Source organism: Sphaerodactylus townsendi, linkage group LG08, assembly GCF_021028975.2.
Source record: "Sphaerodactylus townsendi isolate TG3544 linkage group LG08, MPM_Stown_v2.3, whole genome shotgun sequence".
Lineage (NCBI taxonomy): Eukaryota > Metazoa > Chordata > Lepidosauria > Squamata > Sphaerodactylidae > Sphaerodactylus > Sphaerodactylus townsendi.
The window spans coordinates 92,302,953-92,330,740 of NC_059432.1; the positions used below are offsets into that span (position 1 = coordinate 92,302,953).

General features: G+C 43.1%; 1 protein-coding gene across 3 annotated transcripts; it reads right to left on the reverse strand.

The window, feature by feature from the left end:
• Positions 1-267: 267 nt before the first annotated feature.
• Positions 268-27,540, reverse strand: NMD3 (NMD3 ribosome export adaptor). 3 transcript variants are annotated; one of them, XM_048506071.1, is made up of 16 exons: positions 27,414-27,540; positions 26,262-26,326; positions 23,761-23,895; positions 22,366-22,462; positions 21,732-21,812; positions 20,314-20,442; positions 19,444-19,534; positions 15,404-15,482; positions 14,293-14,389; positions 10,101-10,218; positions 8,096-8,241; positions 6,921-7,033; positions 4,756-4,828; positions 3,988-4,094; positions 1,318-1,388; positions 268-558 (listed from the first exon to the last, which is right to left on the reverse strand). In XM_048506071.1, the coding sequence occupies exons 2-16, from the start codon at positions 26,303-26,305 to the stop codon at positions 425-427; spliced, it is 1,515 nt and encodes a 504-aa protein (XP_048362028.1). In that variant the 5' UTR covers positions 26,306-26,326; positions 27,414-27,540; the 3' UTR covers positions 268-424. The 3 variants fall into 3 exon arrangements, with proteins under 3 accessions (XP_048362028.1, XP_048362029.1, XP_048362030.1); XM_048506072.1 differs by having other exon boundaries at positions 26,262-26,353; positions 27,414-27,528; XM_048506073.1 differs by lacking the exon at positions 27,414-27,540 and adding an exon at positions 27,230-27,248.
• Between the last annotated feature and the right edge of the window lie 248 nt (positions 27,541-27,788).

The following is a 27,788-nucleotide window of genomic DNA, read 5'->3' on the forward strand; positions in this document are numbered from 1 at the left end:
GATGCAAACGATTCGGATTCAAATCCCTGCTCAGAATGGATGCTCACTGAATCAGCTTAGTCAATTCCTCTCAGCCCAACCTGCCTACAAGCTTATTCTGATAACAGAATCGCAATATATTGCTTTGAACTCCTTGAAAAACTGGATAAAGATGAACAGGACAGACTAGTAAACAATCAGTATCACTAAAGTATGCAACGATGTATAAGTGCTATGGGAAGGAAATGATACAAACTTTGGAAGGGGGGGGAATGATATAAACCCTTCTAAATTCCATCACTTATTCCAGAAGTTTATTAATCATGAATTTCCTGCAGAACCTCGTCAAAACTATTTTCACACTCAGGTCTCTATAAATGTGACAGATGTCTGCAGTGATGAGTCTTAAGGGAGAACAATGTTCACGTTAACGAAATCTGCTAGCTCATTCCGTTAACATATCAGCACCCTCTCCGCCAGTAGCATCCTGGGATATCTGGAGATCCTCCAACATCTCTGCAAGGCTAATCCGGGGAACACCCTCGTCATCTGTGTCGCTCTCCACTGGAATGACTGGATCTACCGAACCAAAAGACAATATGTTAAGGCCTCCACAAATAAAATGACTTTGCCCCATAAAGTCATAATGAAATGACATCTCTCTTTGGGGTTCTGCACAGAAACTTGTATATTATATTGGGAAACAAGCACATGAATTTTATTAGAAGTATTTAAAGCATATCACCAAGACAACTGCATCAGCCTATGTGACTATCTCCTTCTATCTTGGATTGTTGTCTCCTTTCACTGAGCGCACACATAGTATGCACATGGAGCCATAAGAGAGGTTAAACTGACTATCCCACCCTATTGGAACAGATCAGCTGAATCATCCCAGGCAACAGATGAAATCATGCAGCAGATGCAGCCCTCAAATCCCAACTACTACTACTTTCATGTAATTAAGAGGTTTTTTCTGTTGTTAGGTTTTTTTTTAAATTAAATGTTGTAAACTAGATTGATTTTATTCTACCATTTAAGCTTAGTCACAACAAGGTCTGCTTGCCTTAGCGGCATGTGAATTAGTGATCAATGATGTGTTAAAACACAAGGCTGGTTTGCAAAGAAGGAAAATACATGCAGGTGCCCGTCATATTTTCATGCACCTTCTCTTCCCAAAATTGGCTTAGAGCATTTAGCCACGAGGGCCAGAAAGCAGGTTACTTGAAGACACTCTTCAGATCCAACACCACAAATTGTGCATTGTACAATTTACACGGATATAGTGTATTAACATATATATAACCCAGCCCACGCTATTTCAAATGAGAAACTTACTTTTAAATATATTGACATTTTTTCTAATTGCCTCATCTTCTTCAAGATCTTCCAGGAAATCCTGGTACTGCCTGTAAAAATCATATTGGGAATAAATACATTAATCCTAATATTTTTTTCTTAGGAATATTACAAATATTCGGCCTTTAAACACAAAGATATTTTGGACCTCTGACTATCCTACAGATGAATATTCAGCTCCAGTTTAAGGTTTCAGAGAACATACGCTAGAAATCAAAGCAGAGTTACACCATTTCAAACACTGTGACTTCAGTGGATTTAGAAGGGTGTAACTCTGTTTAGGATTATACTGATAATCGGTTTCAAGAACTCAGGATTAGGACATGCTTAAACTGCTCTAACTAAACCAATCAAACTGTGACATATTGCATATGTCAAACACAGCAGGACAGGCCCACTGGCAATCCTATCACCCACACATTCACCCAATAATATTCCAAGGCTGAAAAACCAGCCCTTGCCTACACTTCACAACACATCTATGAATTCAATTACTACTTGACAAGACACCCTGTTTAAAGAGACAAATACACCTATTACACTGCCCAATTTACAACGGAAGACACACATAAACTCTGAGGTGATCTCAGGCAGAACAAGGCACAAAACAAGGACATTATGGTATGTGTAGCTGTAAGCACCACCAACAATAAAACCCTTCAGAAGTGCCACAAAATAACATCAGGAAAGGATCTTCTTCTCTGCCTTGTTGTTAGTCCTCTAGACTAACTGGCTGACCACTGTGTGAGACAGGATGCTACACTAGATTGGTTGTGGTGGGTTTTCCGGGCTGTGTGGCCGTGGTCTGGTGGATCTTGTTCCTAACATTTTGTGGCTGGCATCTTCAGATACCTGTCTGTTATACACATCTGTGTAACAAACTTCCCTCTGTGATACACCTCTGAAGATGTCAGCCACAGATGCAGGCGAAACGTTAGGAACAAGATCCACCTTGAATCAACCACAATGAAAAAACTCCCTAGAACCAGATTAGATCCCGACCCGTGAAAAGCCTTCGACAATATATCTACACTAGATTGTCCACTGGAAGCTCAATCCAGAGCTGTGCCACTTGAGCACCACTCTGCCCGCTCCACAGGGCTTTCCTGCAGTATGGGAAGTCCGAAGAAGTTTTTTAAAAATCCCCTTCAACTCCCCCATAGGGAAGAATAGAGATAAGCTGTGAAAATTGTGGTGTATCTCCACCAGCACCTCTGCTGGCGTAGGGGCCCCGAGAGGGGTCTGGAGGCTGACTAACCAGGCATCATGGTGTGCCGCAGCACCTGAGCACTGGCAGATTTGCCCCTCTGCTGGCAAAAGTGGAGAAGGCATTTATGCTGGAGGAAACCTGTGCCGCATCCAGAGGGGGATTCACCCCCCCCCCCCACATTGCCTTGTGGGTTCTTATGTACTAGTTTGCCACAGGTTTTTTTTACACAGAAACGTCTTGAGGAAAGGAAAGACTTAATTTAAATGATGGAAAATATATTCTCTTGTATCTATTTCCTAGGTTGCTTTACAAGCTTATGTACAAACCTGCTAAACACACCTTTGGGCTTTAACAAGGTTCAAATTTGATTATCAAATACAACAAATAAGCAGAGAAACTGATATTAAATAATAAAAAGCAAACAGGCAGCAATTCTTGTTTTTCAGTCTACCCAGCAGTCCTAGAACGTTACTTCTTGTCACCTCATTCTGACTCAGTTCTTCTTAAAAACAGTGGCTCCAGGACAGGTATGTATTATTTATAAATAGTTATACCCTAGCTCTAGGCCAGTGATAGCGAACCTTTTCGAGACCAAGTGCCCAAACTGCAATCCAAAACCCACTTATTTATCGCAAAGTGCCAACCCGGCAATTTGACCTGAATACTGAGGTTTTAGTTTAGAAAAAACAGTTGGCTCCGAGGTGTGCGTTACTCGGAAGTAAGCTTGGTGGTAGTTGGTGGCTTTGCTTTGAAGCAACCGTGCAACTCCTCTAACGGGTGAATCACGACCCTTGGAGAGCTTACTCAGAAGCAAGCCCCATTGCCAGCAACCGAGCTTACTCCCAGGTAAAGGAGTATGGGCCACTACTCACAGTGGCCCATCAGATACCTTTGGGAGCTCACGTGCAGGATGTGAAAGCAATGGCCTTCTGCTGCTGCTGCTCCTGAGCATCTGGTCTACTAAGGCATTTGCAACCTCAGATCAAGGAGGATCAAGATTGGTAGCCATAGATCAACTTCTCCTTCACAAATCTGTCCAAGCCCCTTTTAAAGCTATCCAGGTTAGTGGCTAGTGCTGCCACTTCCAGTGGCAGCATATTCCAAACACCAATCATGCGTTGCGTGAATAAATGTTTCCTTTTATTAGTCCTAATTCTTTCTCCAAGCATTTTCAATGTATGCCCCCTGGTTCTAGTATTGTGAGAAAGAGAAAAATTTCTCCGTTGACATTTTCTACCCCATGCATAATTTTACAGACTCTAATTATATCTCTCCTCAGATGTTCCTCTCCAACTAAAGAGTCCCAAATGCTGCAGTCTCTTTTCTTGTATTATCCTGAACTGTGCTTGGAAAATTCCAACAAAAGCCCCTTTTCTTCAACAACCTTATTTTGCTCATTTTAGGTTGATAGGTCAGGGAAACAAAGAAAAAGCATGAACCTTTCATCATCCGTATCCATGCCTTCTCGGTCTCTCTCTAGTTCTTTCAGTTTCCAGTTCCTGCGACGCTGGCGCTTTGTGCGGTCATAGCTCTTCTTGATTAACACCTAGGGACAGAAGGGAGTGGAAATGACACGAGGCCAGAAATGCCACTTGCAGAATGTGCACAGTGATCTCTCAGCATCTGGATCTAAATGTTTGTGAATGCCTTCACTGAAGCAATGGCAAAAGTGTACTTCATTACAAATCACCAACAGAGGGCAGCACAGAAACTACCGTTTCATTTTGCTTCCAGTGTAGACAATATGGTCTCCACTGCCATTTATACATTATCTGCTAAAACTAATACACAGTACTAAAAAAAGACCTGCATTGTTATTCTTGGGTTGCTAACTGGCTGTGAATTTATCAGCAGAGGGTTTTTTTTAAAGACAGTAGCTTGTTCAAGTTGGACACAATTAATTCACGGTCAAGCTGAGATCCGAACCAGCTTACAGGAAAGCCAATTTCTAAAACCATTTTAGCCTCCTATGCTACCAAAGGGAATTCCTTCGTTTGAATCTGATGATCCCAGGTTTGCTAATGGACGCATATGCCCTTGAAATGACTCCAGCTTCAACATAAGAAATGTGCTCCACCTATGAAGGGCTCTGCGTAAGAGGTCAGAACCAGGCTTATTAGATCCAGCTCCAGACTGTCATGTTAATGTGTTTACGCAGTTGCTTGAACAGTGTCTGAGTCCTTATGAACAGAAATGTCAGACCTTACCACATCAGGAACTGCCTGGGGATTCATCTTATTTGCAAATTCATCATTTAGGTTGCAGTTTGCCAGGTCAAATCTAAAACAAAAATATAGAGAAGAGAGTTTTATTAACCAATCAGTGTATCAACATGGAGACTTGAAGCGTTTTCTAAGAGGAAGGGAATCAGGGAAGAAAGCATGAAACAGACTGGTCCAGGGATTGCATGTATAATGCAAATATCTACGTTAAATTCACTAAAGTAACAACAATTCTAACAAGAATGGAGACTTGGCTCTTCAAGAAACATTCCATGCCCTTCCTTTTTGAGTTGGCATTTAAGCTCTGTTCACATAAATGTGAGGTCTAAATCACACATTCAACTGTACACGCATGAAATGTAACACGAGAGTTTCTCAATGCACATACGAAGAAAAATCACGTGTACCCTATCAAGGATCATACGTATGTTCACTTGTAACTTCTGAACAAGGCTAAAGTGAACTTCAAGCAGACTAGGATTTGGGTTTACTGAGATATTAACATATCTATTTTTATGGCTCGATTTCAATGTACTGCACCTTTATGCCCTGAGATGGTAACTGCAGACCATGCAGACCACAGGTCCTTATATCTGAACTGGGATTACGATGAAGCCATGGATTGGACTTTCTCACCCACAGAGTCTCTTCGCCTGCCACAGCATTAGGATAAAGGCAGGGTTCCTGTTTCATTTCAAGTGGGGATTTTGCAAAAGCCCAGACAGAAATTAATTTTTTCATAATGCTTTGTTTCTCACACCAATCCCTATAAGTACAGTACTAAGTCCAGAAAGAGGGTAGCAAGATATTCCACTGTCAGCAGCTCAGCTGGAATTTCTAAGAGCTCTATCTCCTTCAGTGGCTGTAACCATTTACCTCCCCTGCTGGAACTGTCACGGGGAGGAGGAGTCAGATGGGGTAGATAAAGCATAACTGGGTAGGAAAAAAGGGCACACAGCAGAAAAGGTGGTCATTTCCAGATCAGAAAGTGGGGATGGGTAATACAAAGAAGGGCCGGCATGAGCCTGGACGAAGAGATACAATGCAAAACGCAATCTTGATGTGACCTATAAGATAAGCAGAGGGGTGAAATGAAGAAAATATAGCATCTGTCATGTGATAAGAATCCTATGCCCCTGTCAATCATAGCGAACTTGTTAAGCAATTGTTCTAAATTTGTTAATGAGTTCTAATGAATTCTAATAAACTTGGTAATGAATTTACACTTTGAGCCTTCTCTACAGGAGAACTGCTTCTCTTAAGTCAGCAATGGAACATCCTGTACTATTAAAATGTTTTCCCTCTGGTGATAAAGGAGGTCTTCTGAACTGAAATTAAAACACTAAAGTGTGTTCCAGTGAGGTCAGGTGCCAGCAAGCTTGCATTAGAACATACTGGAACCAGCTGTTCTTTCCAATGCTCAGATATTCTGCCAGTCATAGAATTGCGGGGGGGAGAGGAGAGAAGGAAAGGCACTTGCCCCTGGCAAGCTGATTTGTGGATCCCAGCTCCAGAAGAAATCTGTCACCAAATATCCCTGATAAATACAGATTCTACCTCAATTTGTCCTTTGAGAAGTGCTCAGCACCACAGATCTTTTGCCGGGAAAAGGCCAAGTGGACGCAAACCATTGTCTCAATCCAAAGCTCATAAAGGCAAGATCAACTTAAGTTTCTTCTCCTCAGTTTAACATTATCAGTAGCTATCCACATCCCACATTGCCCACTAATTTAGGGCACGATAGTTCATCGGCCCTGAACCTGAGACTCCTGATGTGTGTGTAAAGTCCTATGAAGTTGCAGCTGATTCATGGCAACCCGTAAGGTTTCCAACGCAAGTGACAAACAGAGGTGGTTTGCTACTGTCTGCTTCTGCAAAGGGACCCTGGAATTCCTTGGTGGTCTTCCATCCAAGTACTAAACAGAAACAACCATGCTTTCCTTCTGAGATCTGACAAGATAGGGCTAACCTGGGCCATCCAGGTCAGGACAACTTCCTAGCGTGGCCTCTCACAATTCCCAGCTCCTCTTTTTGACAACACCCTTTCCATTGGTGGTCAAAGACAAAGGCCCTATTCAACACAGTTATCAAAAGCAACATACAAGCATTTATTTTAACATCAACTGGAAGAAGTTTAAAACAGTACAAACCCCAACACAAGGTCACCAGGGTTTAAAAGATGCCCCAGATGAGTACGGCAGAAATACTGCTGATCTGTACTCAGCTCTGATGTCTTCTGCACCCAGGCTTCAGCAAGTGTATGCTTAGGAAAGAGAAAAGAAAAAGTACACACGTTAATTTTAAGTTGGCAGATAAGTTACGACCCAAACCAAAACCGCTTCCAATGCTTGCTTTGTTTTAAGTTTTATTCATGCTTTTCTTCCAAACTGACACATTTTACAAGTCACATTTAAAGAAAACATTTAAAGTCACATTTAAAGAAAATATTATTTTTTGGTCAAATGACACTGCTTGCCGAATTCTGAACTTCTGAAAGCATACTCCAGCGAGCTGCAGAGTGTCTAATCTGCCACTGCTGATTTAGCAAGGTTCAGTATCATGATTACCCCGTGATTGATACATGAGGCCATCACATCTATGGAAATCTACACAATTCATACAGGGCACAAAATTCAGCTGTTCTTAGATCAGTTTGGTGCACATTTTTGATCTCTGGCAGTGACTTATCAAAGCTGTTGCTGGTATAACTTTGCACCATTTTATGATCGCAGGGAGGGGCTTACAGAAACAGCATCTGCTTGACTCACAGAAGGTCCCAGGTTCACTCCTCAGAATCTCCAATTAAAAATGCATTAGGCAACAGGTGATGTGAAGGACCTCTACCTGAGATGCTGGAGAGATGCTGCCGGTCCAAGCAGACAATACTGATCTTGATGGCCCAGTGTTCTATTTCAGTATAAGGCAGCTTCATGTGTCAAATCTGCCTTTGACAGCTATTTACCTGAACAGGTAAAAGGTTGCTACATGGAAGAATGTTATCAGCCAGCATCTTTTTTGGGAATATTTCTATGGGGCATCTTCCGAATCCAGCTCAAGGCTACTTACAATTAAAACAACTAACAACACAAAAACAGATCACTGGACGTAAACAGCTTCACCCACCTGACAGGGCTGTTGTGAGGATAAAGTGCAGAGAATTACAGAAGCCACCTTGCATCCCCACTGGGGAGAAAGGCCGGTATAAATGAAGTCAATAAAACAGATACATGTATTCAGATAACATGCTGTAGAACTCAACAACTTGCAAGACAGGAAATAAGATCTGACCAGGCTTCTAAAAGGAAAACAAAGAAGGAATTCTTACTTTGCTGGATTTCATCCCTGCACCAGCACTTTGCTTTTTGTCATGGACTCTGCTGATATCCATCACAATAAATTCCTCTAACTGCTTTGGCTGGAACAAGCTGTTGAAAGGATGACGCCAGTAGGTGCTTCCGTCAATTTCAGCAACTGTGAAAGAGCCAGGAAAGAACTAGGGGTTGCAAAAGATCTGCAAGGCAATTTCTAACTTAGTCAACTTGGTGACAACGGAGATGTCATCTTGGATTGATTTTCCATTTTTGGAAAGATTCCATAAGGCCTGAACTAGAGCCCAGGAGACAGCCAGAGTTTTCTCAGAGGGGGACTCTTCTCTGGCACAGCCAGTGGGTCTGTAACTAAGGCGGTTTTGCTGACTGCACTTCTGTTGATTTGAGAGGACAAAGGTGCTTGATGTTAACTGAAATCATTGCTCCATCTACTTTGATTAGCACTGGTTCTCCAGGGTTATCATAGAACCTCCTGCTATTTCTGCATGCAAAGTTTGTGCCCATCACTAAGCCATGGTCCCTACCACTAAGCCGTGGCCCCTTTCCAAATATGCTTCTTGAAAATTGCAGGAGCATGCCGTTGTAATAAAATATGAATGGGCTCTTGTTTTTTGTGGGATGGGGTAACATGCAGAGCATGCTGTTCTTCAAATCAGACGGACAGGTAGCAGAGCTCACTTGACTTTCTAATTCCAAGGAACTAAGAAAAATCAAATCTGAATCTACACCTTGGTTTCCCTAGATGTTCTGTCTTAACTACCATGTTGCTATAACCTTTTCACACCCCCAATTTGGTACGCCCACAACAATTCTCTAAAGTTCAAAAACTGTCAGGTTTTTGCTGTGACCAATGATTATTTCTAGTTCAGTATGACATATGAAACGTACAGTACTGACGAAGAAGCCAGATTTAGGCAGTATAAAAAACTGAATTAACACTTTTAGAAATACTGCCTCTTCTACAGGAGGGGATATCAGACAAGCAGAGCTGTAGAGTTTCAGTGCACAGATGAGAGCACTTTTCAGGAAGTAGGATTTAAATTTAGATTTTTTTTTAAAGGTTTCGAAGACCATTTTGGGTTGCATCCAAACAGCAACCAACATTAACATCAATGAGTTGGAGCAACATATACCCAAAAGGTTTCAAAAGAACACAAATATGAAATCAGTTATTTTTCAAGTAAAACAATGCAAACTTTCACTTAATCAGCCTGCTTACTGCAGTATGTGGTGTCAGACTGGGATATGCGAGGCTGAGGTTCGAATCCTTGTTCTGTCACAGAGGTTTTCTCTATGACTTAGGACCAGTCACACACACCTCATATACTTTATAGGGCAGTGGTGATGAACCTTTGGCACTCCAGATGTCATGGACTACAACTCCCATCAGCCCCTGCCAGCATGGCCAATTGGCCATGCTGGAAGGGGCTGATGGGAATTGTAGTCCATAACATCTGGAGTGCCAAAGGTTCGCCACCACGGTTATAGGGAGAAGAGGAAAATAAACTACTAGGGGTCTCCCTTGTGGAGAAAAGTAGGCTAGACACAAATGAAGTAAATCAAATAAAATTTTGGAACTAAGCAATTTTTAAAAACGGGATTTAGAGTGCACAAACATTCCTGCATACATTCTGCTAAAACAGTGGTTCCCAACCTTTTTTCACACACCTAACCCCTGGCAACCCATTTCCCTTAAATTGTACCCACATATTAGCAAACCCATTACATAATTTTTTCTTTGCGTACCCCCAAACACTCATCCCAGGTTGGAAACCTCTGAGCTAAAATATGGCTTGGCTTGTTCTCTGCAATTAGAAGTACATTCCTGTTGCAAACATTAACCATTAGATGTAATTAAAAAGGTCCTATGTTGTTCATTACTCTTCATAATTTCTACCATAACCTTTAACCTAAATGGAACATTTAATTCAATGGCAACAGAATGCTTAATACTAATAAGTGAAAAGATTAAGAGGGGAAAAAAATCCAGAAAGAACTTACTCTGTAGTGTATTAGGATCGATAATGTGAATGGTGCTGGTTACCCGGATGCAAACACAGATTTGGCTCATATTCCCAAGGCTTTGAGCCAGTTTTGGAGACAGACAGACAATGTTGTCCTGCAGAACAGGAACATTTTCAAATTGTTTTTATCCTTTTCTAACAGTCAGCAGAATTCTTCTCTTAAAAAAAAAACTTTTGAGGAATAGGAGACAACAACCCACTATTATATACATAGAAACCCTTTATGATTTCCTTTCCTCTATGGCTTGTAGGATCTTAAAAGCATTATGAAGATGGTGCAGTGACAAGACTGTTTTATGATTAAGTAAAGCAAAATTTTCCCATGTAATAAACCCTGGAAATGTCTTAAGCCAGTGACCAAATGTTTAAGACTGGAATTCCAAAAAGAATCCAGTCCACTTTTGCTCCTTAACATTACATGCTGCAGTTGAATCTTATGATTTGGGGCTATTTGAACAAGGGGAAACTATCTGGAAAATTTCTTATGCTTCAAATGTTTTTAGGACATTTCCCCAAAGCTTTGCAATACAGGATTCAACTCTGAGAACACAACAAAAATAACACTTTGCAATCCTTTGAAAGAATTCTTCATTATATACTCCATGAGCGGACCCAGGGAGGCAATATAGTCCAGATGCAGGCCACATCCTACAGAGACTTATGAAACGGTTTCTGTGTTGTAAGAGATTTCTAGACTGATTCATGCAGATACATATCGCTTCATCAATCTCAGCTACATACTGAGGCAGATGAGGGGGGGCTCTCTTCACAGGACCTACTTGCCTGGATCACATGGGGGGCACAACTGGTCACCTGCCCTCCCCTCCCCTCCCCCCCGGCCAGGAAGGCAGCTTGAGGAATTATACCCTGTCCTGAGCTGGTCCTGAGATGCCAGAGGAGCAACAGCAAACTTTCTTCTTTCCCCCCAGCAAGCAATGCGTCAGAAGTCATGGCGCGATTTCTTTCAGTGAAAACATCCGAGTTTTAGTGTAAACAATTTGGCTACAATACTTGACGATACAAGCCTGTAAAATACTTTCCATCTGCCTGACTATATATCTCAGCTCAACAAGCCTTTATTGGCATAAAATAAACATACAAAATCAGCATACAAAATTTGCCCATTATTGCTCACAATTATAGACACTGGTACTAAAATACTAAATACTAAAATATATACATGGTCCTTCTGTAACTATAGGACATTCCTTCAGCTAAGTTAACTCACTTAAACGTCATCGGATACTGACAGAAGCTAGAAAAATTACTGCTGGCTATATTTTTGTGTGAATTCCATAATACATAGACATTGGTTGAATTATTCATCTAGACTTACGTCTATTATTGTTAGCAAGAAATTTTGCTACATTCTCACACACTATTGGGATCCATGTGTTGTTGTTCAAAAGCATAGGTATCGTAAGAGCATCAGTTAGAATTGTTATACAGAAATGGGATGATAAGTGCAGATTGTGACATTCCCTGCCTACATTTTTTGCAAACCTTACACAATGAAAGAGGGTATGAATCGAGTGTCTCCACCTGACCCATATTGCATGGACATAGCCCCTCCTCTGTTTATCAATTTGTTGATATCTGCCATAGAGAGCAGCATAGAAGGCGATTAGATTGAATCTGGCCAGTGTTTAAAGCTCTTCTTAGATTTAGGGTTGGTGATTCAATGTAAATAATTGGCCATGTGTCCCTTGTTCAATTGGAATAGAAAGCAGGGTCCGGGGGGGGAGTGCGTTTTTCCTACGCATGGCTGTTTATCTATATCCCGATACTCTTGTTCCTAATGAAAGCTTAGTTTTCGAAGCAGCTATGTATGTCTTCTGATAGGGAAAGAGGGACTTAGCTGAGCTCTAATAGAAAAGCCAAAAGGTGTTGAGATTTTTTCCCTCAACTAGTTTCCAGCCACCTAGAATTTGCAGTTAATAGGAAAGCATGAGGATTCTTAACTGAACAAGCCTGGAAGTGATCCATGCAGAATAGTGGATCATTTAGCCAGTATCTGACAGATTTCTCAACCAGGCCAGCGTGGCATATGATATTTACTTGAGTTCTAAACATGGGAGCTGCATATATGAAGAGCACAATTTGGTAAGCCCATAATTTTGTGTGGAAAGAAAGCAGGGACTGGGCTGTGTTTATATATTTTGTTTATAGCTCCGATCTGAACAAATTGGTGCTCCATAGAAGAACTGAGAGCCGCATGTTAGCATTGAACACCTTCAATGCTTGGGATGGGTAGTATACTTGTGGCCCACAGTGAAAAGGCGCGCTGAATTGCTAGGGGCACTGTTAGCTGCAGCGAGTGCTAATTTCCTATGTGCACTGCCCAATTAAGGTTGCTGAAAAGTAAGAGTTATGCCCAAATATTATTTGAACTGGTTAACTTGTTTCTATGGGTCTGTTATTGATGGTCCATGTAGCCCTTGACTAGAGGGGTCTTCTAAGCGAAGACCATTTATTTTAGTTTTCATAGTTAATTACCAGTTAGGATTTCCTCTTACAATATTCCCAGCACAGCAATTTAAAAAGAGGCAGAAAGAGTGGGACCAACTTTAGTGTGCCGGGAAGAGAAGAAGCGGTGTCGATCAGCATGTACAGTAATCTTGGGCACGCGTGTTTGAAGTGCTTAGTTTGGGAACATGCCCATTGGCCTTCTGGAGGGTTGGCACTAGATCACTAAGGAATATATTGAACAAAGTGGGGGCCAATGTACAGCCTTGTTTGACCCCTCTGGTTGTGATGATATTTTCTGTGAGCGGTCCTTTTGGCGCGATTTGCCTGCTTGTGCCTCTCCTATAAAGAGTAAGTGCAAAGAGGCTTTTCAGGGGGTTTCCCCAAACTAGGACCACCAGAGAAGGGGACGGGGGATCCCAGTCCACTCCAGGTTTTCCTGGCTTGGCTCAATCTGATTTTGCAAACTGTGAAGAGGGCGCAATTGGGGAGGAGGGACACAATTTCACTGCTTGCCCCAGGCCCATTTTCTGTAGATATGCCCCTGGCTACATATGTAAAGCACCTCAACTGATACTGCACTATCACTGGATAACATGGGAAGTTTTATTCACAATGGCTAATCACACGCCATAATTGTATGTTACTTTGAACAAGCAATGAATATGCATGTATGAACAAGCCCTCTTACACCACATTTTATTATTTATGTTTCTACAGCTACAGTTTATTGTCTATGGCCAAAGGCTGTTACAATCAAATGGTCACAATGATTGACAATAAGATCAAATAGAACTTCAAAACATATAAAATCAAATAGGAAAAAAAAACAGATTTTACAAACAAATGCAGGAATTGCCCTCATTAAGTACAGTTCTGGCTTGAACTTTCTTAGCTGCCAAGGCAAAAAGTGACATTTTATAAGAAACAAAAGGATCAATATCAGAAACGTGAAAAGAAAGCTTCTCCAAATTACTGAATTATTATTTGTGAAAGAGGCAGCAAAAAATTTGGATCTGGGTTCTTTACAGAGAGGGCAATATAACACATAATGAGGTAGTTCCTCAGGTTCTGAAACTCCACAAATTCAAAGGTGAGAGGCCATCAGAGTTTGGGCATAATGTCCAGCTAACAAGGCTGTTGGTAAAGTTTGAAAACTAACTGATGTAAGGGCTACTCTGAAATTGTTAGTTTTAATGTTAATCAAATATGAGGCTCTGTCATGATCTCTTTTGAAAAACTTAAACCGGGCGGGGGGGTGATAATTTAGACGAAGAGGTTATCCATCTGACAGACAGGAATCACATCTAGACACCCAATCACAGATGGTAAGACCTGGTGAAGGTATACACTGGGTATCATTTGAGATGGAATAAAGAATATGAATGTTGTTATAGAATACTGACTGAGCTGAGTCATTTCAAAAGATAGCCTCATAACTTAATTTACCAAGTAAACTGGTGGAATCTTCATGTTGCCCTATCCAATATTGATATGGCAATGTGTACCTGAGCTCGTATTGAGGATTGGCTAAGTTCTCCCCGCATCAGGGGTGCAGGAGTCCCTTTAGGTAAAGTTATGATCCTTCTAAGAGCTGTGAAAGTGGAAATAGTGACACAGAAGCCAACAATTCATTTAGGGGGCAGCCTACAAATCCCCTCTTTTCTTTTTTTGGACTCCTAGCAAAGAAAACCATGACGTACCTTGCATATGGGAACAATCTCCATAGAAAAAGTACTTTTGTAGTTGTAAGTATTGTTATGAATGTCATGAGAGATCAAACGCTGGGATGATTTAGATCTAGAAATTCCAGGAGAAAAAAGCAAAACCAATACCAGTCAAGGAAATGTGCATTAATCAAGTCAACTGGAAATGCAACCTTCAAATGCAAAGCTCTTGGGGTGGGGGGAATCTATCCCCTGCCTAGAACCTTCAGATGTCACAACATAAACTGGATGGGAAGCACTGAAAGATATAATGATTGATGAAGTAGGAAACTGAAAGCATTTTTGTTGTTTCATAAACAGTTTCAAGGATTTCAAAGTGTGTGAAAAAGGTGAGCTGAAAGAGATGTGAAGTCCAGAAAGTGTTCATATCCTTGGGCAGAAGAGCTGCCCTCCCCACCTGCTGAAGCCAGGTGTTACAGCTGCTGCATTCTCCCACAGAGTAGTCAGAAAATTGACCATTATAGCCCACTGCATTGTAGCCCATTATGAACTTCAATCAGGCTTCAATTATTTCTACATATCTGGATATGTCCGGTCCAATTCATAGCATCAACGTGTCTCACTGAGATAATATTAAATAATTTGATTGACTGGCAATGTATTTTATTTTGCATAACACTGTAAGTTATCTTATTGTATGTGGACAGTTGATTCTTGCTTTTTATTTGTAAACATATTAAAATACTGGTATTATATTTTGGTGCACAAAACTGAACTGGTTCATTTGCATAATGTATCGTATTTTTGTGTCCTCAACCTCTTTGGTTTAACGTAATGCTCTGCAATGTTTGGAAGTCAGATTATGCATTTTATTCCTCTCTGATGTCACATATTAGTGCCTTGGCCAATAGATCCTGCCACTCACCAACAAGCACATACAAGCCATCAGTTTAATACAAATGAGCTTATTTCTGTATTACCAGGGGAACAGATGGATGGAGGTGGTTTGCAATCAGATTAAATTGAAACAGGAAACAAATTCCTAAGGGTCTGAAGATCAGCTATGCTGTTTCAATCCCACTTAAATGGAACTTAAATATCTTAAGGAAAGAGGTACACAAAACGTTTTGCTCTTTTATATTCTTACCTACAAGGAACTGTGCACTGAAGAAAGTCAACCATCTTCTGAGCATGCTGTTTTGAAGCATAGTAGAAATCCAGGCCATCTGCATGCAAACAGAAGGAATTAAAATGCATGATGTTTCCTGGCAATATACATCACAACCCTGTGGGACCTTAGTGAATTCCGCAGGGCCTGCAAATCCGAATTGTTCCACTGGGCCTTTGGGGAGGCCGGCCACGGACTGCCTGCCCCCTCTGATGCCCCCGCGCCACTTGTTATGCTATCTCCAGCACTGCCGATGTAATATCTTATTTGGCACTGCCAGTCCTCTCCTGGCCTTGGGATCAGGCACCGTCAACAAACTGAGGTAAACTAATGAGGTTATGGTGATTCGGCTGTGTTTTTAAGGGTTTTAATATTACAGATACATTTTGTTTTATTTATGCACTGGTTTGCTGTACACCACCCAGAGCCCTCCGGGAGGTGGGCGGTTTATTAAATTTAACAAATAATAATAAAATAATAATAACAACAACAACTCCTCTCCAGTCCTGAATTCTGAGGATTGGGGGAGTGGATAGCACTAAATAACTGTGCATGTCTGTGGTGGAGGGACGAATCACTAAACATCTGCCACAGGATATGGAGCCAATCACAAAATGTTGAAAAGTTGCTAACCAAGCACCCTCCTACAACAAAAGCAACTCCTTCTTCACAGATGCTCTCTGCAGTTGCCTTTTGGATTCTTCCAAAGTACTTCTTAGTCCAATGAGGCACAGGAAAGGCAGGACTGACTCTCTTGGTTTAAGAAGGGAAGCTTTGTTTAAAAAAACCCCAAACCCAAACAAATGGGCACTGGGAAATTCACTGGCAGGTGCCATGTTGAGGATACATATGATCACAATCCATTTTCTTAAGAGTCTGATTGTGACATAAGCTCTAAGATTATTTCCCCTTCATTAGCATATTCCCCCTTCATATCCTGTTCATAGCTATTTTTTTCTCCTTTTATTTATAGCCATTATAAAAAAACATTTTTTTGCTTTCATGAACAGTCCAATCCACATTTTTAAAACATTGAATTACATAGGAATGCTTCATGCTGTCCTTCCTTTTTAATTGAAATATTTTGATATAAAAATTGAACAAAACTAAAAGGAAAGGAAAATAAAAAGAACACACACACACACACATATGAAGCTTCTGACTTTCTACATGACAAATACAAGTAAAATTAAAAACTTAACTGTTACTCCAGTTACAAAAAGGAAAAAACCTCTACTTTCTATGATTTATGCCCGCCCGCGGAGACTTATGGATCCACTTGGTTTCCTGAATGCTCTACGGGACCCTGAACCTGTTGGCACACTCGATGAGCAGGTGGAGGACTGGAATTCCCGGCTCTCCAATGCCATCGAGATTGTTGCTCCCCGGCGTCCTCTTCGCCCCCGTATTCGGCAAGCTCCCTGGTATACCGAGGAGCTGCGCCATATGAAACGCAGGGGCTTAGAGCGGCATTCAGAGCCCGAAAGTGTGGAGGAAATCTTTCGTGACGACGCGGCGTGAACATCTTAGTAGAGACGTTTATGAAGTTGCCTATGAGATGGCTTAACGAAAGCGAGAGCAAAAGAGAGCTTTCTTTTCCTCTCCTCTCTTGCGTCCTGCTAGCTCCACGCCCGGCACAAATTTATTTAGGTATGAAATTGGCCTCTGACCTCCTTATCAGAGAGGTCACCACCAATCATCGATTGGCTGTTGGCTGTAGAGGCTTTTATGAGCTTTTGCAGAGGAAGTAAAGTCACGTCGCTCCGCCAGGACCTTCCTCGCCACGTTGTTCCTACCGCTAAATTGAGTGAACTGGAGGCTCCCTTGCCGTCTTCGGGCCCAAGTTTGGCCCAGTTCTCCCCTTGCTCTCCGGATGCCGCTGTTGACAGGGCCTTGGCTGCTGTTAGACCTACCACCCTTGTCCCTCTGGATCCAGTGCACCCCTCCTGGCTTATAAAAGCTTGCCGGGCGGAGCTCACTTCAATCCCCCATCTGTTGAATATCATCAATGGCTCCCTTGGAGCAAGGAGTCTTTCCGATGATGGAGTTGAAGGAGGCAGTGAGTCCGCCCACTCTTAAAAAAAAGACCATTCCACGTTAGATCAGGTGGATCTGGGCCAATTACCGCCCGTCTCGAATCTTTTACGCTTTCTAGGGGAAGGTAATTGAGAGGAAGTGAAGTGCTGGAGCAGCTTCAGGGTTTTTTCCCCTGGATGACACATTCGGCTTTGATCCCTTCCAGTCCGGCTTCCGTGCTGGGCATGGAATGTACGGAGACTGCTCTCGTCGCCATCACAGATGCGCTCGGTTATTGCCACAGCTTGACCGAGGGCGGATCGGCGCTGCTGGTTTTGTTAGATCTTACCGCGAAGGCGTTTGATATGGTGCGATCACGCACCTTTTGACCCACCCGCCTGGCCGCTTCTCTGGGAGTAAAGCGGGGCACTGCTCCTTCAAGTGGACTACGCCTTTCGTTTCTCGGGGCCGGAGCCAGCAAAGTGAGGTGCTTGAGGGATGAAGCCTCCCGGAGGGTTGCCCGCCTATCATTCGCGGAGTATGCCCCTCCAGGGGGGGGGCACCTATTTATCCCCGGCTGTTATTTAGCAACATCTATAGCAGACCACTTGCTCAGCTGAGTACGGAGCTTTGGGCTGATCTGTCATCAGTATGCTGATGACACTTCCAGCTCGATTCTGTTGATGGAGGGGGGAGCGGTCGCCGCCCTGTGGCTCTCCAGCATTGTTTGGAGGCCCGGTAGCTGGTTGGTTGAAACAGAGCAGGCTGCAACTGAATCCATCGAGAAGGCGACGGAGGTCCCTCTGGCTGGAGCCGCATGAAGGAGAGGCTGGGGATTTTCCAGCCGCCCGGTGTGGGAGGGGGTCTCATTAGGCGCCCGACCTCCCCTCCGATCCCACAGTCTGGGGAGGTCCACCTGGATTTGTCTCTCTTTTCAATGGAGACCCAGGTGGCCCTTACAACCCGGACTGCGTTTTTCCATGCTTCGCCATGGCCTCGGGCTGGCTGGCCCCCTTACTCTCCCAAACGGACCTGGCCACTGCTGATCCATGCACAGCGGTCACCTCCAGGCTAGACTATTGCTTAACTTCGCTTTGCAGCGGGCCTTCCCCTGCGTTTGATTCGGAAGATGTAAAAGCTACGGGTCCAGCGTTACGCGGCTGCATTTCGCTATACTTCGCTCACAGGAGGCGCCTTTAGAGACCATATTCATCACCTGTGTTGCGCCAGCTGCACTGGCTTCCAGTCGAATTCCGAAATCATCTTCAAAGGGTGTAGGTTTTGACTGCTTTAAGGCCTTGCGCTTTGGCCTGGGACCCTCGCACCTTCCGGGACCGCGATCACCCCATATGTCCCTACTCGGCAAACTCTGCGATCCAGCAGAGGCCAATTACTAGTGATCCCTGGCCCTCGGTGATCGTTGGCTGGCCTCCACGCGGGCCAGGACTTTTACCCAGCACTGGCCCCGGCCTGGTGGAACACCCTTCCTCCAGCTGTCCGGGCCCTGCGGGACCTGGGTGAGTTCCGCAGGGCCTGTAAGACTGTGTTGTTCCACCGGGCCTTTGGAGTGTCCGGCTGCTGATGTGGTGCCCTCTACTGCTCCTTATTGCCCCTTGGTTTTCAGGGCTGTTACATCAGGGTCCCCTCATATTGAGGGGCCTACCGCCCCCCCCCTTTTTCTGGGGGTAGGTTTTAAATTTGAGGTTGGACGCCTGCTTTTATGCTTTTATGTATTAATCTGTTCCCGCTGGTTTTAGGTTATTTTAGTGTTGACATGAGATGGAGCCTATGTATTTATATTGTATATGTGTTTTGCTCCTGTTGTCTCTGAATTTTTGCTGTTCACCGCCCGGAGCCCTCTGGGGATCGGGCGGTATAAAAGCCGAAATAATAAAATAATTAATTAATTAATTAAGTAACCTTTGTGTTAGTATTTCTTGCTACAAAACTAAATGTTCAGCTAATACCTACGGTATTACATAAAAGTCAGTAAACAGACTCACCATGAATCTCTTTGATCCGAAGAGTGTTCTGATGAAGTTTATGTTTCAAAATCAACTGTTCCAAGTAGTAGAAAGTCTTTTTATGTACAGTCTAAAATTTAGGACAAAAAAAGAGAGAGAGATTCGAATCTCAAAAAAATATTTTAAGTTTCTATAGAGGCTTTCAAGACACCTGAAAAAGCAGCCACTCAATACAGCAGTTGACTTGCACCAAAACTCAAAAGCAGCTCAAGGTCCCTAAAGCGGGCATATGTACCTTTACAAAAACAACAGCAAGCCTATCTAGCTAAATTGCACTGGGCTCAGTTCTCCACTGAGGATGCTTGGGACTGCAGAATTTGACTGGAATACAGGGAAGAAATAAAAATAGGGTTGCCAGACTCCCACAGGGAGTTGGGATTCCCCACTTTGGGGCTGGCGGGGGTCCTATTAGGTGCAAATTGAGCCCTAGGCCTCTTTACCATCAGCATATTGATGTCAACCTGCTGACTGATGAGGGCTAGCCTCAATCTGCAGATAGTAAGGTCCCCTTTCCCCTCTGGTTGCAGACAATACCTGGGAGCCCTATACAAGAATGAGTCAAAACACCATAATTAGCTAATTTAAAACGAGAACAAAACAAACACTGGACAATTCAATTTACACTTTCTATTTTTCAACTGAAATTCCCATACAACTTTGATAATGGGTTTTAAGTCAAATTCAAGAATGGCTTCTACTTAGACAAGAGACAGCCTCTGTACAGCGGAGGTTTGGATCACCTGTATCTAGCACGGCTTGCTTTTTAAGAATGAACTTTTGCAGGCACTTGGCTTGTACTGTTTATGACACAGCATGTAAATCTCCTCTTTTGATGGCTCACAATTATACCTTCTGTCTGATTTGAACCACTGCTTTCCAGAAGTCCTTAGCTTCAACTCGATGGCAGTCATCACACATTTGAGAATGAACAACATATTCTATCACAAAGACTTGTTGAAGAATTGCACCATTCATCACCTAAGGAAGAAAACGTGTAAGAGCAATTTTTTCCTATTAAGCTAGTTTGAGGAAGAAGCCCCTTTTTAGTTTATTTTCTTATCTCCCCAATCATTTACATACTACATGGTGGGAAGGATCTCAAAGACGAATTTCTCCCTATAAAATTTGCTTAGACTTTTATTTCACAGTTCCGGTTCCACAGGATGGAAATAGGGTCTTGCTTAGTAGTGGTACTGCTTGTGTCTCCCCAGAGATGATATTTTACTTATCATACATCTTCTGCTTTTATCATTCACTTATCTTCGATTTGGGTGTGTTTTTGATGTTTTCACATATGACTTCCTCTGGCAGACTTAACACAGCCTGGTAACTGCATTATATACCGGTATTCTAAAAGTCAAGCATGGGCATGGACAAATTACAAGTAATTGGTGCAGTGGGGGAAGGAAAAATATGAGGATAAGCAGTACTGAAGATGCGGATATGTGAAAGGAACCCCCTTCCCCCTCAAAATCAGCATCATCATTGCTTCTCCCAGCTGTCTGGCTGGTTAGAAGCTATCAGAAAAGTTTTAAAAGGGCAGCTGAGCTGGTAGCTAGAGGTGGGAGGGAAGAAGGACCCTCCTTGCGCACTTGCAAGGCTCCACAGCCAGTAATTCAGCTGTCCCTTCTAAAATGTTTCCCTAGCTTCCAACGGTTCAGCCAGCAGGGAGTGTAGCCCTGGAGCTGAGGCAGGGAGGAATGAAGACGTCTCTTTTCTCCCCTCTAATGTTGCTTTCCCTTGAAGTTTGACTCATTAGAACCTAAGGGAAAGTTGCATTAGCTGTATTTGTCACAGTGGAGAGAGAGAACAGGGCCGGAGGAGAGACTGCCTTAGAAGGGCTAGTGTGGGAAAAAGAGGGGGAAAATTGAGAAGCAGGGAATAGATGGTAAAGACTGTCTGAGAAGGGGTGGGGGGAAAATGATTGCCAGATAAGGGGTGGTGTGAGACCAGGGAGGGGGGAGCAGGTGAGAAGACTGGCATAGAAGGGTAAGGGTAAAAAGGGGGGGATGAGGAGAGACTGATATAACGGATGGGGGCAGAAAAAGACAGGGAATTTTACTAGACAAGGGGAGAAAAGGGGTGATGCCCCTATAAGATTCTTGTAGGTCCCTATTTGTACTCTTACATTTTTATGCTTTGTTAATCTTTAAGGTGCCATTGGATTTCTGTTTTGTTTTTCTGCAACAGATTGAACATGGCTACCCCTGAAATTATTTTCCCTTTAAAAATGCAGTTTTGCCACAATTATTTTCAAACTTACTCACCTCTTTTTGTACGGTCAACTTCACTTTAAGTCTTTTGGAGTGTGGCTCAGTCCATACAAATCCTGCATCGATTAGCCGTACCTGGTAATAGTAAGTGTGATTATTCTTCTTTCTACAACAGCCATGCGCTATTTCCAAAGCATCTATGCTCAAGTAACATTGCCACAAAATATGAAACTATAACAGTACCTACACAGTACTACTTTGGTTTCAGAGGGTAAATATGTTGCTCTGCAGTACAACAGCTAGAATTGAACCTAGTAGCACTTTAGGGACCACAAGATTTTCAGAGTATAAGCTTTCAAGAGTCAAAGGTCCCTTCGTCAGGAGCTTTGATGCTCAAAAGCTTCTACCCCCACAATCTCATGGATCTCCAAGGTGATTCAAACAATACTCACTCAATAGTTCAAGATACCAGGAAATGCATACAACAGCACATGTAAATACACATAATGAATTTTATGGCTGGTGTCAATTTTTTTGTTTTAAAACATCACACACGTGATTGCCTGCTGGGTGAAGGCCTTCCTACACATAAGCAGCCTCCATATATCATGTGCAGACAAAATTTAATATAAACCTAGTAGACTTATTTTTTTTAAAAAAAACCAGGATTTAGAACTTTAAGACTAACCTTGCTGAGGGACGCTTTGATTTTTTTCAGACATAATGATAGAAGTTCTCTGGATTCCAAGGCACACTGCACCCAAGTTCCTGGAGGCTGAAGATACCTGAAATAAGGAAACAAGCAACTTATGAAATTGCCATCGAAAGACACTATTGTAGCCCTTTCACTGAGGAACTGACAATCATTTGATGGCTGTATTTACATCTTGGTGGTTTCAAGTTATCGTCACATCAGAGACTAGAAGTCATTAACAATGAAAAAGATTGACAACCTACACATGCACAGTTGCAGATGAACTTTTGCATAACATGCAGTCAGGTAACAGCTATCTCATATAAAACAAACCAGCTCTTAACAGAATACCTCAAACTCAGTTAATATTGATAAACTCCTGAATTCTGAACACACTTTCACAAGTTTAAGCTTATCGAACAGGGTTGGATCCTGACTAACTTTCCCATCAGTGGAACAGAACTTTCCTGACTACCTTCTCCACCCCACTGTTCTCCATGAAATGCTGTTGCAGGGGACAGGAAAATGGCGAGCAGGGTCTATAATGGGATGGCAGGAAAACCAGCCTCTTCCTGTTAGCGAAAAGATTGGGCAAGATCCAAAAATCCCACCCCAATAACAGTTTTCAGTGTTATTGTACATACGTTATAGGTCTTTATATCAGACAGCTGCTCTTTCAAATCCATCATGATAATTACTTGGTATAGATGGCAGAGATCTAGGGCATAACATGCCAACTGCAATAATGGAAGCTGGGCTTATGTAGGAGATGTTGCTCATGGATGGGACTCCTGGCCATACTAATCATGAAGCTCTCCCATTGAAGGCACAAGGAAGAAGACATGTTATATACAAGTGTATTTTACAAGACTCACATTCTTATCTCCTGCTGCTGCAAAAGAGAATGCTCTGGCTAGTGAGACACAGGATCTAACGCAGTTCCACAAGATGTGCAAGACAGAGCCAGTCCACCAGGCATATGGATGAGGCAGCTCTGGTTCTTCACAATCCTGGCCTTCCCCTCTCTCACCCTTTTTACCCTCCTTGCACTGGGAATGTATGGTGACTATCTACTACCATTGGGTTTTAGATTAGGTTTTAAATGATGATTTTATTTTATCTGCAATGAAATGTTGGAAGCTGCCCTAAGACTGTGAGGAGAAGGATGGAATATAAAATCAAACAACAGCAGCAGCTTCTCTGAAGACGCCACTGCTGTGTGCAGTGGAGGAGGACCTTGGCCTCCAATCAATCAAGTCCTTGCAGATCTCACATTAAGGTGATGACTGGCAAAAAAGACACAAGGATGATGCAAATGGCCCCCCCTCCCTGTCAGTATCGGTGCTTCATATAAAAACAATTTTTTAAAGTGCTGAAAAAAAATTGTACCTTTCACATTGCTTGCAGAAGTGAACAATGACTTGCTTAGGGATTCCTTCAGTGATGTCCACTTGGGTCCGTAAACACGCCACACACATGTTAACAGGGTTTGGTGGGATCGCAGTGCCACACTGGCAACACAAGCTGGAATACAGAAAACAAAGCTACCACCATTGAAGCAAAACTTGTTTTTTTTCAACTAATAAAATAATAGTGAAGAACAAAGACAAAACAAAATAATTAACACAAACTTAATGAATATGGATTTGTACTGTGCTTTTCTTTGTCTGTCTAAAGCCTGGGAGTGATCCTGGACCCGGTGTTATTGCTGGAGACCCAGGTCACCCAGGCGGCCCGAGTGGCTCTTTATCAGGCACGGCAACTGGTCCCATACCTCTCCCACTCCGATTTGGCCACAGTGATCCATGCAACGGTCACCTCCAGACTGGATTACTGTAACTCACTTTACACTGGCCTGCCTTTGGTTGTGATCCAGAAACTTAAACTTGTCCAACTTGCGGCAGCCAGGCTCCTTACTGAAGCATCCAGTATCATCTCCACTGGCTGCTGATCGAGTTCCGAATCATGTTCAAAGTTCTGGTTTTAACCTTTAAGGCCGTGAGCTGTCTCGGACCTGCATACCTGAGGGACTGTTTCTCCCCATATTGCCCCACCAGGTCCCTCTGCTTGTTGGAGGAGCACCTGTTAGAGGTCCCCAGCCCTAAAAGCATCCAGCTGGCCTCTACAAGGGCCAGGGCTTTCACAGCCTGGGCCTCCATTTGGTGGAACAGGCTTCCTAGAGAAGTAAGGGCTGCAAGACTTACAGGAATTTCACAGGGTCAGAGGCAGAGGCGTAGCAAGGGGGGAAAGCGCCTGGTGCACCGGTGCGTCCTTTGCCCCCCACAGGGGCACCCCCCTGGTGTGTTGCCCCCCTCCCCGCGGAGCTATGCCTTTGGCCACAGGACCTGTAAAACAACCATGTTCGCCCAAGCTTTTCCACTTGGCCAGCCGGGGGGACTGTAGATATTCCATCTATTGCCTCGGCCTCTCATGGGGTATGGTGGATGGGTTTGTTGCCATCTGTTTTATCTAAGTTTATGGACCTTTTTACCGAACTGCTTTTATATATTGATGTTATATTGTTGGTCATGTTGTACACCGCCCTGAGCCCTTTGGGGGAGGGCGGTTTATAAATGCAAAGAATAAATAAAAATATATAATGATTAGAGTTGGTACAGTTCTCTTCAGCATGTTAATAGTTCTGAACTTAAATTGTCTGAGATGGAGACAACAGAATACTTTCAAAGAATTTTTCTCAGGACGAACAAGGTCTAAGCACTACTGATTGGTGGTAGAAAGTGTCATCAAGTCACAGATGACTCATGGTGACCCCATAGGGTTTTCAAGGCAGTGGTCTGCAGAAGTGATCTGCAATTGCCTGCCTTAGCGTGGACTGAGAGAGTTCTGAGAGAACTCTGTCTGGCCCAAGGTCATTCACCAGACTACATGCGTAGGAGCAGGGAACTGAACCCAGTTCTCTAGATTAGAGTCCGCCACTCTTAACCACTACACCACACTGCCTCTCCAAATGATAGTACAACAAAAATTAATTGGCTTTAAATTTCAACTACAAAGTATTCTGGATTTTGTCAAAGAATCTCTCTGGAATGCAATGACTTTTAATAACTAAAAATAGTCAAGCAACATTATTTATTTCTACCATATCTAGCCTACATATTTCTAGGCAACTTGCAGTGCTACTCTCTGAACCTGTTTCTATGTGCTGAATTATAAAATTAATTTTCAAGGCACTGGAACACATCTTCCTCTTTGGGGTAAGAAATATGCAAACAGTAACTGTAGCACTGCTAATTCCTGAAAGTTCCACACCAGAGATTTTCATACATCATGATAACACAGTCCAAGCTATAAAAAAAACCCAGGAGAACATATAGACAAATGTACAGGCAGCCTTCTAAACCACTTACTGTACAACTTCTAAAAAAAGAAAGAACTGTTTTTCTTCCAAAGGACTGATTCAGACAGTATGCAGGGAACTTGAACTATATAATGTGTGTTCCCTCCAGACTGTATCTCCTACCAAATGCACTAACATTTAAAAAAAATCAGTTGTTCAGTTTGTATGCATATATGCCAAATTATGACGTTGCCCCCACAAGGATAAAAGACAAGCATTTTGGGATTAGATTAAGACAAGCATTTTGGGATTAGATTAATGGCCCATCGATATCCTGTTTCCCAAGTGGTCAACCAGATGATCGAGAAAGCCCCCAAACAGGAGCATAGAATCCAATCCTTTTTTCCCTGCTGCTCTACAGAAACTGGTTCACAACGATGCTACCCTTGAATATGGAAGCTTCATTCAGTCATTATGCCTAACAGCAACTGCCAGACCTATATGAATCTGTCCATATGAATTTAAGAGAACTCAGTAAGAACGCTCTGAGGCAAAGCAAGTGTACCAGATAGGAAGTTTGGATGCTACTCACATGTTTCCCTGGGTGACATTTGCAGGCTCTTTCATGTATTCCATCTTTTCCCCCACCTGTGGCTCCTGAGATGCAGATGCACATACAGATACCTAGACGGCAAATATCATGTATTAGAGTACAACAGAAAAAATACATAAAAGACTGTGTTTTATTGGAATTGCTGAAAGATGACAGTCTACCCAGAGTTGCCTCATTCTGAGTCAGATGGTTGTTCTTTCACAGCAAAAGTCAGCACAACAGCTGTGCTATTCAACATTTTGTTCCAGTCAGGGACTGCAATAGTGGACAAGCAGTTCACTTTAGAAGAAGATTACTGCTCTATCAGTGCTTGTGAAACAATTCAATTTGGAATGGACAGGAAAGCACAGTATTTTGATATACCAGAATATGATGAGGAGCCAAAGTCCAATGTGGGCTTGTTAGGTGTGAAAGGAGCAGAGAATATATAATACTGAGGAGAAAGCAGATCACATACCGAGTTCTCAGAGCTGCTTAATAAGGGGCAGAACTCCACCCATGGAGTACCTCAACGTAAGGAAAAGCCGGAGGGCAAGTGAGATGAACACACAGAAGTAAATTTCATTCCACAGCCCACAGTGCACACATGGGCGATTGTCCTGTGCAACGTTTCAAATTTTGTTTATTTTGCAGCATATCTTGTTCACCTTTCTCAAGAAGTCTAATTATGTAGTTTCTTCCATTAACCCCAAGATGGCGATTGGGTCCCCCAGCTGCCCCGAAATCCGACTGTCATCACCAAAGATACTAAACCATGTCCCTTCAAAACCATTTATTGGTTAACGTGCTGAAATGCATATTTAACTGCTAAACAGGCCCCCCCCCCCCCCCCCCGCCACCTATCTGGGTAATCTCTGAAGCGCCTCCCCCGCGACAAGTCACGTAGGTGGTCTGAGCCTCAGGGCTCTTCAGCAACATTCTCCACCCCACCCCCGCAGAATTATTACATCCACACGCTGCAGGTCCGACACGTGAAAACATTCTTAAAGAGGGTGAGGAACAGAAGACGTGGCGGCCGTTGGATAAGCGCACGTGGCATGCTGGAGTCGCCATTTGGAGATATGTCACCCCACCCCACCCCTTTAAGGGACCCCCGACCGCGCGTGCGTTCCAAACTCGCTTATTGGCTACCTCGGCTCGCTCGCGCGCGCTCCCCTTACGTTCCCCGACTTCTTAGTTCTGGTCAATTCGGCGTGGCTCAGCCTCAGGTCCTGTGCACGAGAAAACGAGATGCAACTCTCGCGAGACTAGCACCTCCCGTACCGGGACAATTTGAGCATAGAGATAGGGCGGCCAAGGTGGCGGCGCTGTGCAGCGCTCGCTTCCGGTTTTGATTTGGGTGCTGCCACCTGCAGGGCAAAAGCGTCCTACGCGCGCCTTAAAAAAAAAAGGGGTATAAATAAAACTCTTGTCTCCTCTTTCACCCTGTTCTTTTTCTTTGGAAATGTGGGGGACCTTTTCAGTCTTTAGACGTTTAAGATGCTCTGTCATGTTTTCATAATAATA

What these genes read in the sequence shown, in the direction of transcription:
- NMD3 (XM_048506071.1), bottom strand. Translation starts at nt 26,305, where the DNA reads ATGGAATACATGAAAGAGCCTGCAAATGTCACCCAGGGAAACAT. An exon ending in CAGTGCACAGTTCCTTGTAG is followed by an intron (nt 14,390 to 15,403) that starts GTAAGAATATAA and finishes TGGAATTTCTAG; the next exon opens with ATCTAAATCATCCCAGCGTT. An exon ending in CGATCCTAATACACTACAGA is followed by an intron (nt 8,242 to 10,100) that starts GTAAGTTCTTTC and finishes GCTCTTTCACAG; the next exon opens with TTGCTGAAATTGACGGAAGC.